This window comes from Piliocolobus tephrosceles, chromosome 4 (genome assembly GCF_002776525.5).
Source record: "Piliocolobus tephrosceles isolate RC106 chromosome 4, ASM277652v3, whole genome shotgun sequence".
In the NCBI taxonomy this organism is placed as follows: Eukaryota; Metazoa; Chordata; class Mammalia; order Primates; family Cercopithecidae; genus Piliocolobus; species Piliocolobus tephrosceles.
In genome coordinates this window covers 76,037,772-76,057,485 of record NC_045437.1, presented here as the reverse complement: position 1 = coordinate 76,057,485, position 19,714 = coordinate 76,037,772, and the positions used below count along the sequence as shown (strand labels likewise).

The 19,714-nt window shown below is 39.1% G+C and overlaps 1 protein-coding gene across 2 annotated transcripts in view; it reads right to left on the bottom strand.

Annotated features, from left to right (window-relative positions):
- Nucleotides 1-6,029: 6,029 nt before the first annotated feature.
- The window catches only part of JMY (junction mediating and regulatory protein, p53 cofactor), an 86,362-nt gene continuing 72,677 nt past the window's right edge, over nt 6,030-19,714 (bottom strand). For both annotated transcript variants that reach the window (XM_023214931.3, XM_023214932.3), the window contains exons 9-11: nt 18,296-18,893; nt 16,834-17,144; nt 6,030-11,543 (exon numbers count right to left, since the gene is read on the bottom strand). In XM_023214931.3, the coding sequence (XP_023070699.2) occupies nt 16,837-17,144; nt 18,296-18,893 (906 nt within the window). In that variant the 3' untranslated portion in view covers nt 6,030-11,543; nt 16,834-16,836. The remainder of the gene's footprint in view (nt 11,544-16,833; nt 17,145-18,295; nt 18,894-19,714) is intronic.

Sequence of the window (19,714 nt, the reverse complement as noted above, 5' to 3'; positions counted from 1 at the left end):
GAGGGATCTGTTCCAGGCCTCTCTCCTTGGCTTATGGATCGCCTCTTCTTGTGTCTCTTCCTTCTTCTATAAATGTCTGTGTCCAAATTTCCATTTTCATAGACATCAGTCATATTAGATTAGCGTCTACCTTAATGACCTCACTTTAACTTGACTATCTCTGTAAAGACTCTGTATCTCCAAATAAGGACATGTTCTGAGGTACTAGGAGTTAGAACTTGAACATATGAATTTTGGGAGACACCAAGTTGGCCATACTTACAAAAGGGAAGGAGGTAAACAATTCTAGGGAGAGGGCAGAGTTTGCACACAGGTCCTAAGGTGAGAAAGAGATTACACATGTAACTGGAGCCCAGTAAGCAGTGGGGTGGATAGCAGGGGCCAAATCACATCTCCTTGTAGTTTATGGGAAGGACATTTATGACTTTATTCTAACTGCAGTGGAAATTGGAGAGCTTTATGCAGGGGAGTGACATGATCTCACCATGTTGTGGGTGTAGAATGAGTTGCAGGCAGACAAGAGTAGCGGTGGGAAGACAGGGTAGGAAGCCAGTGAAGCGTCTAGTGGATAGATGGAGTAGACTGGGACCCAAGGGTGGCAGGGGACAGAGAAAGAAGTGAGTGCGTGCCAGGTGTATATTAGAGTTAGGTATGACAGGACTTGGAGAATTGGATGGGGGCTGGGAAGTGAGGTTTAGAAAGGTATCAAGGATAACTTCTAAATTCTGAATGGCAGAACTGGAGGAATTGTGAAAGATGGGGAGAAGTGGGAAAATTTGGGTTCAGGTTTTAGTGGTGATAGGGTCAAGGAAACTGTTTGGGGCATGTTATATTTCAGATATGTGTGAGACTTCCAAAGAAAGAGGTCACTAGGCAGCTGAACACATATGGACCTGCGTAGGTACAGTGAACTGAGAAGAGGCGAGGACATTATGAGAGAGATAGTATCTGGAACCATGGGAAAGAGTAACTAGGCAGGGAGGGAAGAGTTATGAAAGAAGCCTAGAAATACTTAGATATTTTTTGTTTCAACCATCCATGAAAGCCAAATCATCACGCTTCTGCGTAACAGTGTGAAAGCATGACTGGGGTTGAGATAATGCTGAAGTACTGCCTTCTGATAAGTCAACTTGATGCAATGACAGAAGTTAGACAACGGCAGGCAAAGTTGGAATTGGCATTAGGAAACCTTTCAGCAAATGTTGGGTCACAATAAATGTTTGGTTGCATTTTCTGACAGTTGTTGGAAGTTCCAGAGTTAATCCTGTGTTTCAAAAAGTGTGGGACTGACCCGTGAGCTTGTTGCACAGGGAAGGCATCCTGTTTCTGAAAAGAGGTGGGTCACAAAGTGGCCTGTAGGGAAGACCAAATAATTCCTCTAAAAGGATATTTGAGCCACCAGAATAACTTGAATACCTACTCAAATAAGATCCCAGAAGTTAGGGTCTTTAAGCATGAAAAAGATCATTTCGGTCTAAAACATGGAATGTTGTTGCCACCTGGACTACTTCATCTCAGAGAACCATTGTGTGGCATCTGTATAATGTAATTTTGAATACATATATAGATAATGTCACATGTCCCAGGCATATCACAAAATAATATGCCTAGGATGGCTAGATTATAAGTCCCCCTGCCTCCCCTTACTCCTCTCCCATGACTTTAGAGGTGATCTACTTAATGGCATTTATTCATCTGGCTTAAATATACGCTTACACACTGTACAATATCTGCAAAACAGTTCACAGTAGGGTTCTTTTTTTTTTTTTAATTTTTTGAGACGGAGTCTCGCTCAGTTGCCCGGGCTGGAGTGCAGTGGTGTGATCTTGGCTCACTGCAACCTCTGCCTCCCGGGTTCAAGCGATTCTCCAGCTTCAGCCTCCTGAGTAGCCGGGATTACAGGCACACCACCACATCCAGCTAATTCTTACATTTTTTAGTAGCGATGGGGTTTCGCCATGTTGGCCAGGCTGGTCTCGAACTCCTGACCTCAGGTGATCAGCTCGCCTCAGCCTCCCAGATTGCTGGGATTACAGGTGTAAGCCACCACACCTGGCCTATAAAAAGTTTTAAGAATAACCATATGATTAATTCCTGCTATACTTCCCTTCCATTGAAAAACGTTTACAAACAATATAAGGTTTCTTGTGGAGTTTTCCAATCTCTCGCCAGTCTTATTACACAAAACATCTGTTGATGCACTTGGGGATGATAACCTTTTAGTTGTTCTTGGTATTAAACAGTTCTTTCTGACACAAGTTGGCCAGTATATGTAATTGCTTAAGGCTTTTCCTTAAAACCATATTTTCCTCATAAACTTGCAATGACTTGGTAAAAGCATTATTTCCCATTTCAATATAAAGGGCTCCAGATCACCAGAGGAATATAGCAAGACATTTACTGAGCATGGAAAGAGATCAAACTGTCTGCGGTCACTGGAATGTTCTAGCTCTAGAAGCATGTAAATAGAAATTCCTAAGACTAAGGGAAAGTTTCAGATACTACAGTTTTCAGAGGTATCACTGGAAGTGAGACAAATAACTGCTGAGGCATTGATGGGGATATATCCCTTCCCCTCCGTTCCCTTCTCTTCTCCCCTCCCTTCTCCCTCCCCTCCTTTCTTCTCCCCTCTGTCCCTCCCCACCCCTACCCTTTTCTTTTCTTCTTTTTTTGAGATAGAGTCTTGCTCTGTTGCCCAGGCTGGAGTACAGTGGTGCAATCTTGGCTCACTGCAACCTCCACCTCTCAGGTCCCAGCAATTCTCCTGCCTCAGCCTCCCAAATAGCTGGGATTACAGGCGTGCGCCACCACACCTGGCTAATTTTTGTATTGTTAGTAGAGATGGGGTTTCACCATGTTGGCCGGGCTGGTCTCAAAACTCCTGACCTCGTGATCTGCCCACCTTGACCTCCCAAAGTGCTGGGATTACAGGCGTGAGCCACCACACCTGGCTGGGATATATGTTTCTGACTCTCCCTGCAGAAATTACGTTGTGGGGACAGGATCTCAAATCTGGATGGGGGCCAATGGTTGAGCCCAAAACACTTCTAGTTGCCTCTGAAAAGATTTGGACTTAATTGCCTTTTTTCTGTGACTGAATTTAAATTTTACTTGAAGTCACATCTTGATGCCTTTTATCCTTTATGTTCTGAACATTTTTATTGACCAAGAGTTTCTATAATCCATCTCAAAAAACTCAAGTCAGGTTTTAGCCTAGAATCAAGAGCTCTTCTCAAAACAATCTGAACTTGGAAAGCTGAGCACTAGTTGGACCTTACAGGTTAAGAGTGAAGTTGACAATGCCATGGGAAGTCATGGAGTGGCTTTGAGGCATAGCTGTCTGCCATTTCATAGTTGTCTCCTTGGACAATTTCATCACCAACTGCTTTTCTCCTCCCTCAAATGAGGATTAATAACATTTATAGAATTTTTGTGAAGATTAAAGAAGATGCTGTAATACTTCCTTTCCCATCTTAGCTCTTATTCTTATAATGTTCTCATTAAGAACATAGACAGGGAGGGTCAGACACACACTGCCCATGTGCTTTCCACATTAATACTCAATGGGTAGAAGTGAGACATTGTTGAGATAGGGAAGAGGCATTTCAGGCAGACATGTGCAGGTGGAAAGAATGGGATGAGCAAGTGAAATGCAGATACTGGGGGGAAAGATTGGAAAGGAGACCAATGTATACCCACAAAAAGCCCTGTAGTATTGGCACATTTCTCTTAGCCAGCGTGGAGGCAGGAAGTCTAGGACACTACTGAATGCAGGGCAAGGACTAGCCATGGAAGTAGACAGGGAAGAGCTTGAAATCAGAAAGGTGCTCAGTGGACTGAGTATATGGAATCATTCACAGCGACAGTCAATAGCAGATTGAGGTGGCAGGAAAAAGGCAAGAGGAAGATGTGGTTAGATGATAGATATGTATGGCCAACGTAGATGAATTAATGGACCAGGTTAAGCAGTTGACGATTAACCAAGTTCAGAGAATCATGACAGCACACAACTCGTGAGCAAAAGGATCTTGTGAATGGGCAAATTTATTGGTAGAGATTTGAAAATGTTAACAGTGAAGAACAAAGTTCCTGGTGAGGAAGTGTTGAGGTCTCTGTGGAAGGGTAGTCTCTTATGTATCCATGTAGTAACTTGGCAGAGGGATAGAGGGCTATGAAATATGGTTAAACTTTGTTATCAATCCATTGAACAGTGGGAATGTAATAGCATATTGGTATGTTTGTACTAAAGGATTTTAAACATCTCCAAATAGCTTCCTGTGCCAAAGAATTCACAAGGATTTTACCCAGCTTATGGAACTCAGCAAGTCAGGATAATGGACAGTCACAAAGAACTAAGAAATTTCAGCAAGGCCTGTTATTTCCAAAATAGGTTTTCACCTGTCTTAGTAAAGGTGAATAACCTGAGACATTTTGCAGAAAGTCCTTTCCTAAGCCAACTGTATCGTGGTTCCACAAAGATTATTCTACAGTCCTGTACCTAAGTTTAATTCAAGAGGTAGATGTTATTCTATCAGTTTGGCTAAAGTTCCTCTATTGAGCCCATTCTTCAGGCCGTCTAGTCATCAGAAACCTCTGGTTAATTTCAAATTTACATTGTAGAGGGAATACACATCAGAAGGCCCTTCCTTGGAAGAAAGTTCTCATATCTTATTACCTAATCCAGGAGCTGGAAGAAAGTTTCAAAGCCCATCCTGTTAAACCCATCGTGTTTTTTCTTTTTTTGAGACACCGTCTCAGTCTGCCACCCAGGCTGGAGTGCAGTGGTGCAATCTTGGCTCACTCCAACCTGACTCCAGGGCTCAAGTAATCCTCCCACCTCAGCCTCCTTGAATAGCTGGGACCACAGGCATGCACCACCAGGGCCTGGCTAATTTTTGTGTTATTAGTAGTGTTGGGGTTTCACCATGTTGGCCAGGCTGATCTCAAACTCCTGAGCTCAGGTGATCAGCCCGCCTCAGCTCCCGAAGTGTTGGGATTACAGGCATGAGCCATCATGCCCGGCCAACCCATCATTTTGTAAATGACTACATCCAGGCACATACCTTCTTGGTTCATGGTACAGGCTGTTCAAGGGGCTTAGCTAATGTCAAAACGAAACAAATTAGTCATGTAGGGACTAGACAGTCATGATAATTTTTAAATTGGCAACAAAAGTTTCATTAACTAAGGGGAAAAATCTAGCCAGGACTGCCCAGGGTAGAGACGGGAACTGGAGCCCTTCCAGATTCCCTTCCTTTGGGAACTAAGTCCCTTAAAGCAGTGGCCCCCAACCTTTTTGGCACCAGGGACTGGTATTGTGGAAGACAATTTGTCAACAGGACAGGGCTGGGGTGGGGAGTGGTTTTGGGATGAAACTATCCTACCTCAGATAATCAGGTGTTAGTCTCCTAAGGAGGACGCAACTTGGATGCCTCACGGGCACAGTTCACAACAGGGTTCATGCTCCTCTGAGATTCTAATGCCTCTGCTGATGTGACAGGAGGTGGAGTTCAGGTGGTAATGCTCGCTAGCCGCTGCTCACCTCCCTGCTGTGTGGCCCGGATCCTAACAGGCCATGGACTGGTACAGGTCCGTGGCCCAGGGATTGAGGACCCTGACTTAAATGACTTGAATGTGTGCTTCTTGTGTGTTATGGGGGGTGTATCAAGTCAACATCAGGTAAGGCTATCTGCTGGGCTCTAGTTAATCTACTTCCATGTTTCAGTGTAAAGCCTAATCCCTGCCTCTCCCCCCCTCCATTTAAAAATTTTCTAATTTGGAAGTCAGCACTTCCAAACTTTGTGAATATTTACAAACTGAGAAAGTTCATTAATAGCACAAAGAAGGTTGCCATCAAAATAACGTCATAACAAACAGCACTCAGGAAGCGGCAGAAATACAGACATGGATAGTCTCTGGATCCTGTTCTCCATGTTATAACTTGTCATAGCAGATATACAACTTGCTATGGTCCTTCTATTTCAAATGAAGTGAAAATATGTACCACTGAAATTTTAAACAAAATCAGGTTTAATTCAAATAAATATCCTTTATTAAAGAAAAAGAGGAATATTGTTAAAAGCACCAAAACTGTAGGTTGTTACATTTTGCATGTACAAGAGAAAGGTGATTGCAATACTTGGTGTACAAGTACTTAACTCTGAAGTCATGTGTAAAAAACATGAAATACAAAGCAATACAATTACAATGCAGAAAAGTTGCGCTAAAGAGCAAAAGGCAATGGTCAAAACAATTACTGGAGATTTCATGGTATTGCTATAAATGCTTGGTTTTTTCCTTTGTACTTTTAATACTTTAGAATGTTAATTGAACATATTTAAGTATTGTAAATTTGCAAGAGGTGGCATTTACAATACACTGTGCACACTGTCCATTTAATGTAATGGTATTAAAGCCATCCTTACAAGCCAAGCACAAGTGCTAGTGTTTTGCTTCTACCTTTTATTATATTGCACAAAGCTAGTAAATGTTGAATCAGTTTTCCATTAAAATTTTCATTTACCCAGAACCGATAAAAATCATGGCAGTCTCCTTAGCCCTAATGGACAATTAGTTATTCATGCAAAATAATGTGCAGCCTTCCATTTTTCATTAACTACATAGTATGGTTTCATACTTGGAAAGACATACAATACAATGAGAACTTCAATGAGACAATGGAGATTCTGTCAAAGCTAAAAAAGTCAGAAGTCATTGTATGGGTTGCATCATTTACCCCTCTTGGTTCACAAATGAAGGAAAAATGCCACCTAGTGATTTTGCAGACTTCTTAAAACCAGTATCATTAGTACTGGGAAAAGCTGGAATAACTTGTTACACCCTTTGATAGCTACCCGTAGAACATGCAAGTAAAAAAAAAAATCCCCAAATTTCCCTTTCAAGGTCTTTCCTACCCACCAACTCCCCCAAATTTAGCCACTCTTAGTGTACCTAATTAAAAACAACAAAAAACACCAGCTAAAAACAAAACTTTCCCCTAACCCGCAAAATAAATGACTGCTTTGAGATTCAGTGTGAAATAACATTCATCAATTATTTAACAAGTCAACCTCAGAGGTATTTTCTGTACATGCCCCTTACAGTGGCATAATGTCTCTGCAGAAGGGGAGAGACAGTATAAATTTGGAATTCAATCAATTAAATCCTACAATTGCCAAGTTGTACATTTACTGTGGGCAAAACATAGAAAACTTTACAATAAACACATCTTGAGAATAACCCAATGAGGAAACTTTTCATACATTCACACATACAAATGCACACACTCGCCGAATCCAGACTCCCTCCCGCCTTTACAAACCCTTTGCTTACATAACACAGTTTAGGCAGCAATATAAACTCACTTTGTAGGAAAACTTTTAAATTACACTATATCGGATAAAAAATACCATTGCTTCATTTTACAAAGCAGTTAAGCAGTGACCCTTCTTAATGTGCTTTAACTAAAGAGCACTTTGCAGCAAAGTTCAGAAATTACTGAATTGTTCAGTAGCACTAATAGATGCAACATGCTCTAACAGTAAGGTGCTTCCACTTTCTCACCCCTCTTCCATCTGAAATAAATCTTGCTGGTCACTCCTCTAAGCATAGCTCTTTTTCTATGCTAAACAGTAAGTGGGAAATAGAATCTGTTTAAAATGCACACTTAATTTTTTGTTACCATTTACATTTAGTGCAATAATTAGGTAAAACTTAAGGTTTCTGCTTTCATTATCAAATGGCTGCATTTTAACAATGTGCCTGCAACAGTTTTGAAATGCCTTACAACTGTTCATTTCTTACAAGTAACCTGGTAAAGTGTATGAAATTTCAACTCCCTGATAGAGGCCTTAAGGACTCAATAGTACTTTTTACACATTGGTATCTGATGTTAAGTTTGTAATACTTCAATAATAAAGCTGAAAAAAGAAAACCCAAAAAACCTTGTATTTAGTGAACAAAAAGCTTTGCCTAGGCTAAAAGCATTGACTTAAATTTATACAAACACACTCATGTGACTGTAACTTAAAAACGGTGTCTTAGGGAATGTGTAAAATTAAATTGTATTAATTGTATACTGATCGCATCCCAAACAGAGAATGCTGCCCATTAGTTTTTGTTTCACTGATTTAAGAATTTTAATTCTTAGTGTCTACAATGGCCCAAGTATGCTTTGCAACTTGACACACATTCTGTGACAAAGTAGCCATGCCATGTGTTACCAAATATTACTACATAGTTCAACTTTGTGGAAACAATTGTTTTTCCTCATTACATAAAGTAAAAGTGCCAAAAATTATGTTCTGGTTTCGTGTTATGAGAAAAGCTCTATATTTCTATTCTCACTATTACAGCTGTGTCTAGGAGTCTCCTTTTAAAAAATGCATTACAGAAATATTTCAGTTCCACAATGAAGAATTAAGGAATGATTGTTTTTATGCTGCTCACAAACTCAATAAGCCTATACAATACAAGCAAAACCATTATTCATCTTTTAAAAGATCCTTTTTAGCCAGGCATTCCTCATACTGCTGTAATCTACACAAGGATTTGCAATCATTAAGAATACCTTTCCTACACATGCTACATTGGTTATAATTTTGGGTGCATTAGGAGCCATGTGAAATTGACAGTCAAGTGGGCAGTAACAATCTCAAAACATCCCAAACTCATTTACTTGTTTTCCCTATTTTAAATGCATTGCACTTGAGACCAGATTGGCAAATTAACTTCTAAATTGATTCAGCATAAGCCAGCAGCTGCTTGTGGATACAGAAATCATGTATTAACAGAAATGTGTCAAATATTTTGAAGCACATAAAAAGTGTGGACGAGTTTGGAACTGGAAATGTGAGCATCTAAAGTACCATCATAACTAAATATACACATATGTAGTATTAAGGCTGAAGATCCTCATTTTATTAGAGGCAAGAAAAAAGGGCATTTAACCAGGTTTACATAATTTTTGTTAGGTTCTGAAGCTACTTTAAGATTAACAGGGGGGCTCCACTGGTAATGTCATCTTGATGGACAAGTAGACTCTAGTTATTTGAAATTTTATTATCATTCGTGAGTAACTCCAAAGGTTTCTGACCTGCAGTCATTTGAAATTGTGTAGAAGCAGGAACCTGCACCTTAAGGCAAGGAAATGGGTGTGTTGGAAAGTTATTTACAAGAGAATGGGCATAGCTGGCTGCCAACAATACTCTGCTTTAACCTCCTTCTCTTCCAAGTGTGAGGTGACTCTCATGGAGCACTGTAACAGGATGGGTTGAGAGAATTGTAGATGCATCCATGAGGCTGAGTGGAGTTCTGTACACCCTCCACCCTCCAGTGTTTGCTAGAGACCTACTATTACAGCACACTCTGGAAGACAGACCACAGGACACATGTATAAATGAGCCTATTTTATAATAGAATCCCAAAACTAAAAGGGTAGCAAATTCCCTCTCAAGATATGAACGTTCCAGGGTTTTTGGTTAAATTAACACTACATGTGTCTATATTTTTCTGAATTTGAATAAATGAAAAAAAGTAATGAACAAGCACCCAAAGAACTGGATATATGAAATGTTGACACATGGGTACGTAAAAATTGGATAGCATAAAATTGATACATGATTTTGTAAAGGTTTGCAAATTTGCTTTAACTTTTTCAAATATATTAATATAACCAATCACTCTTTGGGTTAAGAAATATGCTTTAATATTTTACCAAGGGCAAATAGGACACTATCACCACTCCATGATGTTGAAGTTTCCATATTACATCTGTATTTCTAATCTTTCCAGACAAGATGTGGGAATAGTGTGGGAACTAAAACCAATGTATTACGAAGATGCTGCAGAGAAGCTCCTAGTCTCATCAGTAAATGTATTACTAACATTTAAATAAAAGATTTTGTCAGGCTGGGCACAGAGGCTCACGCCTGTAATCCTAGCACTTCAGGAGGCCGAGGCCGGCAGCTTGCTTGATTTCAGAAGTTCAAGACCAGCGTGGGCAACATGGCAAAACCCTGTCTCTACAAAAAATACAAAAATTAGCTGGGTCATGGTGGCATGTGCCTGTTTTGTTTTGAAATAATAATAAAATTTTGTCTTACATAACCTGTTGTCAGAAAATTTTCTCCCTAATTATGTTCAAGAAAACACTTTAAAATAACAAAGGTGTGAGCATTTCTTTTTTCTCCAGGAATACCAATTCATGTACAATCTGGGCTTTTGCTCCAGTACTGCTTTCTGGGTTTAGGCCCGAGAATTGTCTTAAAAGAAATAAAGTTCTTTTTGGTATTTTATTTCTTAACTCCCTCCACAGACAGGCCAAGATCTGCTTATGCACAATTGTATGTACAGGGTACTGCACACTGAGTCCAACGATCTACATGTATTCAAGCCCACGACAATCCTGCTGACAATCCGGAACATATCAATGTGTCCTTCAGGACTCCATCGCAGCCAAAATCAGCACCTAAAGCTGTGTATAAGTGTAAAATTTTAGTGACAATAACAAAGGCATTCTCCCAAAATTCCATTCAGTGCATGTGAAGATGGTGAAATGCCAGCCATGGAGACTTGTCTGCTTGTCTACTTTCTATCTTTGTAGAGCACATGCTTTTCACTGTGGAGCATAAAAATAAAAACTTAAAATGGTGGTTTGTAAAAAGAGTTAAGATCTGTATCCCTATTACTGAACCTTGATTTTTGATTCTCAATAGGAAAGTCATGTCAGTCATAGCAATCAAGCAATAGTTCACACAAAATAAAAATAATTTGAAATATTATCAAAGTATTGCCTCCCATAAGCAAGGATGCACATAAAATTCAAACTACTATAAATTCAGAAATATGAAGAGTGATTTAAAAGCATGGAAACTTCAAAACCTTACAAAGTATAAGACTCCTAAAAATATGCCATGTTAAATGTATCATGTTGTGAACATATTAATAGATGTATCTCCATGCAGCTTTTCAGATGTTGCTGAACATCTTTATGAAAAATCCTTTGGAAATGAGTAATGTGGACATTTCGGGTGTATTTCCATCTGATTTTAATTCCTGACTTACAGCTATTGTGATTAACTTTTTCGGAGTGTCACAGTATTTAACATAAGCTGATATGGAAGAAGCTATTTTTTCAGATGACTTTTCAGTGCACCGAAAGATGGTTCGCAAAGCAGTCCCAATACAGCTCACCGTAGATCTCAACCCAGTGTTCTTCCAACTTACAGCAAGCCCTAGCTTAACTGGCCATTACATGGATGTAAATAGGTGAATGGAAGGAATGTGCTTAAAAAACAGAAATCTCCAGAAGGCCTTTTCTTCATTGCAGTCAGGAACATTGCACATGTAAAATTCATGTTAACCATCATCTATTGGAATGACTGGAAAGTGATAACCTGCCAATTGTGCTTCCTTTCTTCACACCACTGAACCAATGCACTTTGGATCTAATGTTATCCAACTGAGGAACCAAGTGCTTAAACTGTTATTTTCCAAAAGAATCAGAACCAATCTTGAATGATATTTTTCTTCTGTTATGTCACCTGTTTACAAACAAAATAATACAGACCATTAAAAAAAGATGACCCTTTAAAGATACAGTGTATTTATGTTCCCTCAAAAAGTGTACAAAAGACATTTTTTACAAAAGGCCATGACTGTATTCTTAAAGCAGCAAAAATGAAAACAAAATAATCTAAATACAGATTTTGATCACGTTTAAAAGACTCTTAGATTTTCATTTTTATTCTTTTTACTCTAACACTGTTATCAAAACTATATACTAAAAAGGTAAATTCAGTCTAAACTATTTGCCTCATAAACTGCTAGTAGAGTAAGAACAATTAAATGGTGTCTTTAAAATGCAGTAGAAACTGTTTTTGTTAGACTGACATTGAGAGGACAGGATTAATACCAGTCTTTAAATGGATACTTCACTTGGGCATTTTATTGAAAAGTGTTGTGCTTAAGATCTATGGGGCTTACCCACAGTACAGAAGCATTTATATAAAAGACACACTCATCAGATAAAAGCTGACAGGAACATGAATAAAGTACCAACTTAATACAGCTCTGCTTTTCTAATACTGTAGCTACATGTGGCTAATGAGCACTTGATAGGTGTCTAGTGTGACTGATTTAGTTTGATTTAAATCCAGTTTGATTTAAAAATCTAAAACAGTAAATAGTATTTTTCCATTAAATACAATTTTACTGTTTTGGTAGGACATTTCTCGTTAAGAATCAAATACTTAGCATTCAAATTGAGATGTGCTACTAGTATATACAAAAAATACACTGAATTTTGAAGACTTAATATGAAAAAAAAGAAATAGAAAGCCATGTCCTAGGTTTTTAATGTTGATTGTGTGTTGAAGGATATTACTTTGGCTACATTGTGTCAAATAAAATATTACAAACATCAGTTTCACATGTTCCTTTTCATTTTTGATGTGACTAGTGGACATTTTAAAATTATATGTCTCAAACTATATTTCTTTTGAACTGCACTGCTATAGTTACTTTAGAAGACTCCTACAGGGGCCCAGCACAGTGGCTCACGCCTGTAATCCCAGCACTTTGGGAAGCTGAGGAGGGTGAATCAGTTGAGGTCAGGAGTTCGAAACCAGTCTGGCCAACATGGTGAAACCCGTCTCTACTAAAACTTCAAAAAAATTAGCTGGGCACGGTGGTGCGTCTGTAATCCCAGCTTGAACCTGGGAGATGGAGATTGCAGCGAGCCGATATGGCGCCACTGCACTCCAACCTGGCTGACACAGTGAGACTCCATCTCGGAAAAAAAAAAAAGAAGACTCTCACAGGAAACAAACTAGAAGCTTATTTATTTATTGAGACAGGTTTCCTCCTGCCTCATCCTCCCAAGTAGTTGGGACTACAGGTGTGAGCCACCATGCCCAGCTACTTTTTGTGTTTTTGGTGGAGATGTGTTTTGTCATGTTGCCAGGCTAGTCTTGAACTCCTGGGCTGAAGTCATCCACCCACCCCCAGCCTCCCAAAGTGCTGCAGAATTACAGGCCTGCAACTTAAAAGTCCACACCCAGCCTGAAACTTATTTTAAATCTCTTTGTAATTACACACATTTTAAGAAATTTCCTTGAACACGACTACGGCTATCTCTGGAAAGAGAAGAGTTTCAGAGAGGAATGAACAGGGCAAAACAAGGGACCTTCATTACCTACTTTATGAATATTCAAGAAATTACCTCTTAAAAGAAAAGTATATAAGTACATTAATGACAAAATTACAATCAAGAAATCTGGCCAGGCACAGAAGCCTGTTAATCCCAGCACTTAGGGAGGCAGAAGCAGGCAGATCACCCGAGATCAGGAGTTCGAGACCAGCCTGGCCAACATGGTGAAACCCCGTCTCTACAAAAATATAAAAATTATCTGGGAGTAGTAACACGTGCCTATAATCCCAGCTACTCAGGAGGCTGAGGCAGGAGAATTGCTTGAATTGTGAGGTGGAGGCTGCAGTGAGTTGAGATCACACCATTGCACTCCAGCTTGGGCAACAAGAGTGAAATTCCGTCTCGAAGAAAGAAAAAAAGAAGAAAAAAAAGAGAGATCTAATAAATTAATGGGAAATACAAATTGCAGTAAAGCCTTTTTAGCCATTTATAGATAAAAAGTTCACAGCCTTTCAGTCTCCACAATCACAAAGTAGTGATACACAGCTACTTCATCACTGCCTAATCAGTTCATACTAGTCTATGGTTTGCTTCTGAGGTAGCACACATTTAGTAAAGGGTGACTTTGCAGATTTCCAAGCTCATATATTTTCTAAGTGTTTCACTGTTTCTCTCTCAACATTGTGCCACATATTCCAGCCATCAACAGTCTCCCACATACCCGAAAAAAGTTTTAAGCAATTTTCAAAGTGGTATACACCATGCACCATGTTCTTAACATCTGATACTAAGGCTAAATTAGTAGCCAGAAGCTATGAGTAACATCCCAGTCACTTGAGTATACAAAATGCTGATGCAATGTCTAGGGTTAGGCAGGATATGGTGGGATGGGAGAAGACAGTCAAGGATAGGCTGACTTGAGCAGCTGCTGGTGTGCTGTGAATGGGCCACTGTGGACCATCTGTAATGAAACAGCTCAACACACATTTATGTGAAGGTCCAGCTGTGGAATTAGTGCAAAGATGGCAGTTTTAGGCATAAGCTTAAGCAGCTTCCTGAGACGCTACAGCAGAAGAAGACAACACATGGTAGCAAGAACTGTAAAGTGGGAGACAACCTACAAATATCCACTATGGAAGAGATTCCCAGTCAGACACACCTGAGAGTCTAGACATTCACACACTGCTGTGTGTGTGTGTGTCTGTCTGTCTGTCTGTCTATCTATCTATCTATCTATCTATCTATCTATCCATCCATCCATCCATCCATCCATCCATCCATCCATCCCTTTACAAAGCATAGTGGACATACGTATAAGCAAAAATAACTCGAAGTTATTTTGGGATCCAAAAACAGTAAGTCATACAAAGTGAGTGTTATATACATAATGGAAAAAAGGCAGGATAATGCTACTACTGAATGTTGGCTGAATCATGGTAAATGTAATATTACCCTTTTTAAGTGATGGACTGATGCAGATGCTGATGGGGAGGGGTACAGTGGAGAGGTACTAGAGGAATGAACCCAAACCCAAAGGAACAGGTGAAACTGCCTTCAGTAATATTTTACCTAATACAACTAATAGAATCTTTCAATATGTAATCAATTGTTTAAAACGTGACATACATTTTTGTATTATGTCTTCAAAATCTAGATGTGTACTTGCATATACATTAGATCTACTCAGAATTCTTTTTTTAGGGGCCAGGCATGGCGGCTCACACCTGTAATCCCAGCACTTTGGGAGGCTGAGGTGGGCAGATCATTTGAGGTCGGGAGTTTGAGACCAGCCTGGCTAAGATGGTGAAACCCTATCTCTACTAAAAATACAAAAAAAAGAGCCGGGCGTCATGGCAGGTGCCTGTAATCCCAGCTACTCGGGAGGCTGAGGCACAAGATTCACTTGAACCCAGGAGGCGGAGCTTGCAATGAGTCGAGATTGTGTCACTGCACTTTAGCCTGGGTGAGAGAGTGAGACCCTGTCAAAAAAACATTTTTTTTTCTTTGTTGTTCTACTCAGGATTCTTAAGGACAGAATGTCCATTTTTAATAAGCTCCCCAAGTTAATTCTTATGATCAAACATGTTTTAAGAATTATTATGCTAATTGGGGCAACCATAGGGAGACCCTGTCTCTACAAAAAAATAAAAAAATTAGCCCAGCACAGTGGCATGTGTCTGGAGTCCCAGCTACTTGGGATGCTGGAGCCCAGAAGGTTGAGGCTGCAGTGAGCCATGAACGTGCCACTGCACTCCAGCCTGAGCAACAGAGAGAGACTGTGTCTCTAAAATAAAAAAAGAAATTCAACAAAAATAATTCACAGGGCTAACACATAAATTAATTATTCCTTTACTTATTATTCCCTTCTAGGACTCGTCTTCCCACTTTGGTGAATGTTTGAAGCCCAGAGAAACATATTCCATCAAGAAAGAATAATAATTAATAGAACATGTTTGTATACTCTATAAATTTTATACAAATTACAACATTTCAGTTACCATCGTTATAAATTCGATATACTATTTAATTTATACCATGTTATCTTTACTGATTTATATATTTGGTATAATCTGTGCCATATTACCCTATAATTAGCTTATTAAAATGTAGTCAACTATAGCTCTCTATTATATTAGGAGAATGCTACATGTGTAACCAAAGAGAATCTTAATATGTACAGGAGTATTCATTAGATATGTAGGTAATTTTTATATAATGATACCTGCAAATTTATCTAGATAATACAGTAACTGTGACAGGTGTAAGTAGTTTTTTTTAAGAGTTTAGAAAGTTAAATAATCAGACAATGCAACAATTTTTCCAGATTGATCTTAGAAAACTCCTTTGAGGTCAGCTAACATGACATCAAAATTGAGTATGCATAACAGTTTGTTACTGAAATACTTTGTCAGAAAAGCCTTTTCTTTAAAAAAAAAAAAAAAAAAAAAAAAGATTGATTTCTTTTTACAGACGGGTTATCGCTATATTGCCCAGGCTGGATTTGAACGCCTGGGCTCAAGAGATCCTCATGCCTCAGCCTCTGAGTAACTGGGACTACAGAAGCGAACCATTGAACCTGGAAAGCCTGTTCTTTTTTTTTTTTCAGACTGAGTCTCACTTCTGTTGCCCAGGGCAGTGGTACGATCTCAGCTCACTGCAACCTCCACCTCCCGGGTTCAAGGGATTCTCTTGCCTCAGCCTCCCAAGTAGCTGGGATTATAGATTCCTGACACCACACCTGGCTAATTTTTGTATTTTTAGTAGAGAAGAGGTTTCACCATGTTGGCCAGGCTAGTCTTGAACTCCTGACCTCAAGTGATCTGCCTGCTTCGGCCTCCCAAAGTGCTAGGATTATAGGCGTGAGCCATCGTGCCAGGCCCTTTTCTGTTTTTTTTTTTTTTTTTTTTTTTTTTTTTAGGGCAAGAATGAGACTGTCACTTTACTTGTAATTACAGCTGTATGGCAGAAATTTTTAATGAGGAGGACATTTTAAAAAATCGTATTTACATAGCAATAATCATTACGTTTCTAGAAACTACAGAATTAAGTAAAACCTGAAGTTCACAAATTTGGGCTATAAAACAAACGATATGCCTCAGGCTCAATAAAAAATACCCCAAACCTCATCATCCGATTTAAAACCTGTATTACTGAATGCTACTAAAGACAATAGGGTCATTTACTTGTTAGTTCTCCCAGTCTGTGCAAGGCAAAGCCTCCTCTTCATCCTCTGACTCTGGGGATGCTTCTTTAATTCTTCTAAGAGCTTCATGGATGCTCCGTGTTAGAGGGTCTGTATCGGGTAGAAGTGTGAAGGATTCTCTCAAAACATCCTTCTGTACCTTCTTCAATTTTACCCCTTTCCTTATTTGTGCCAAGATATTATTACTATCATCTTCATCAGGAAAAGGAGGCAGAGTTCGCTGTTCAACCTTTTTCAGATGAAAACTACCACGCTTCAAGGAGGCTAGCACCTCATCCATTGGTGAGCTCACTTTGGAAAATGAAACAGAAGAGTATTACAGTTAGGACTGCACTTAATTAGAATGAAACTGTATAACCTCTACTGTTTGCACTGTGAAAGCACAGGACGCTGAAACACCATCTACAAAACGGATCGTGAAATGTGTGCAGAAGGTGAGCAGAACACAAGGGATCCTAATTATCCTTCTTTTTAAAAAATCCCAAGACCCAATCCATGGTGGGTACTATTGGTATTCCTATCGTTTCCTATATGAGAGAAGTGACCAGATTGGGAACTGGGAGGTGGTCTTAGTAGTAGTATGGGTGCGATTCCCAAAGGATTTCCATATTGCAGTTGCTCCACCCAAATTCAGTTACACGTTTTACTTTTAAAAATTACATTTTTGTTCATTATGGAGACTGTGCTTTTTTCATTTAGTTGTTTTACATGTGAAATCCTACTCAGATTATATCAAGAAATGTTTTATAGAATGGTCCTTCAGATTAAAATGTAATAGACAAGTAATATGTAACATTTATATAATGTTCTCCCTGTGCAAAATGCAAATTCCTTAAAGGCAAAAGGCAAGGGTTATTCTCTGCTCTTTTTAGAAATAATTTTATTTGTGCTTGAATATCTCATAACAAAAAAAAAAAAAAGAAGAAGAAAAAAATAGTAACCTTATTGAGGTACATCTGTCACGTTGTAAGCTGAACAGATCACTCCCTATTCTTCTCTGCTTCTTTATACAAATACACACAAGTCCTCAACAAATGTTACATGATCCTGCCAATGTCTTCCCTGTGGTGACAGTCCTGACCAGATAGCTTTACCCCTTTCTGATGAGTAATTTTTTAAAAATCTCAGGTTTAAAATCAAATGTTTTTTCCCTAACACAAAAGGAGCCATCCATTATACATTACCAAACATGTATGTATCACTTTAGAAGATGTTTTTAAAACATGCCTAACAGCTCAAGAAGGCATACATTTCTGTGTACTTTATGCATTTGTAGATGTGAGTTAATAAGAATTGTCCTCTAGTGTGACTTTGAAAACCTGTTTACTATCAAATAATGTTCAAAAATAAAATGTTTTAAGTTTTGCAACGTCAAAAAATACAGTTTTTTTACTATGCCTGATGTCATACAACAGATGGACCATGAAAATATCTTGCCGTACCTCTCCTCCTCTGCAAACCTTCAGCAGTCTTTCTGAGCTTCTTCCGTGCACTGACCAGCTGGCTGCTGTCAAAGAGGTGTGCTGAGGGGGCACTGGCTGACTTTGGGATCCTCTTCTCATTCCCCTCCTTTCTAGGCAGATCTTTCTCCAGTGTCTCTGGGCCATTGTCTTTAGCAACAGGCAGAGGTGGTGGTGGTGGGGGGGGAGGGGGAGGAGGTGGGGGAGGTGGTGGTGTTGGAGGAAGAGGGGGTGGGAGTGGATTTACGGTAACAGAACATGGTTCGAGGTTATTATTCAAAAGTGGAAGAGATATAGGGGGAGGCAGTTCAGAGGTAACACCACTGAGAGGTAATGAAGTGGCTTCAAGTTGTGTTAATGAAGTATCTTCAAGTTGTACAAGGCTCTGGGGTTCTGTTGTCTGTGATGGCCCACGCTTGACTCTTCCTTCTCCCACCTCTTCAGTTTTCTCTTCTACCTGTAACACACTTGGTAGAGAGTCACACTGATCCTCTTGGAGAACAGGACTTGCTGCACCTTTTCTTCTTGCATGAGCTAGTCGTAATCTGGTTGATTTAAGTATGACTTGCCCAGGATACCTCTAAAATATCAGAAGTTATTGGAACTGGTTAAATGTTATTGAAACAATTTATGAGCACATGCCTATTTATCTTATCCTTCAAATAAAAGATGTTATGTGGCCAGGCATGGTGGCTCACGCCTGTAATCCCAGCACTTTGGGAGGCCAAGGTGGGTGGATCCGACCAGCCTGGCCAACATGGCAAAACCCAGTCTCTACTATAAATACAAAAATTAGCTGGGTGTGGTGGCAGGCACCTGTAGTCCCAGCTATTTGGGAGGCTGAGGCAGGAGAATTCCTTGAACCTGGGAGGCGGAAGTTTCAGTGAGCTGAGATTGTGCCACTGCACTCCAGTCTGAGTGACAGAGCAAGATTCCATCTCAAAAATGTTGCCTTATTGGTTATTTCACTCTTAAAGTTATACAGAAAATCCAAAAGTACCTAATAACTTATGAAAAATTATGAATTTATTATTTGCCTATCAAATCCATGATTAATTCAAATATTCAAAATTATCATGATTAAAAAAAGATTTTTAGTGAATAAAACTACTAAATGTATAAAACAAATAGCATGTAAAATGCAAAACATAAATTATGTCAAATGTATAAATGCTACTGGTATGCAAAAAGAAACTAGTTTCCTATGTTTTCAAATGCACACACATGAGAAAATTAGAATATTCTTTAACAGGTTACTTGGCATTTTTAAAAAGCTCCAACAACTATATATCCATTTTATGACAGAATGAAGAAGAGAGAATTAAATTTTTTGAAGTACTTACTGGTAGAACTCTTATACATCTTTTACCATGGTAAAACCTTTTTTTTTTTTTTTTTTGA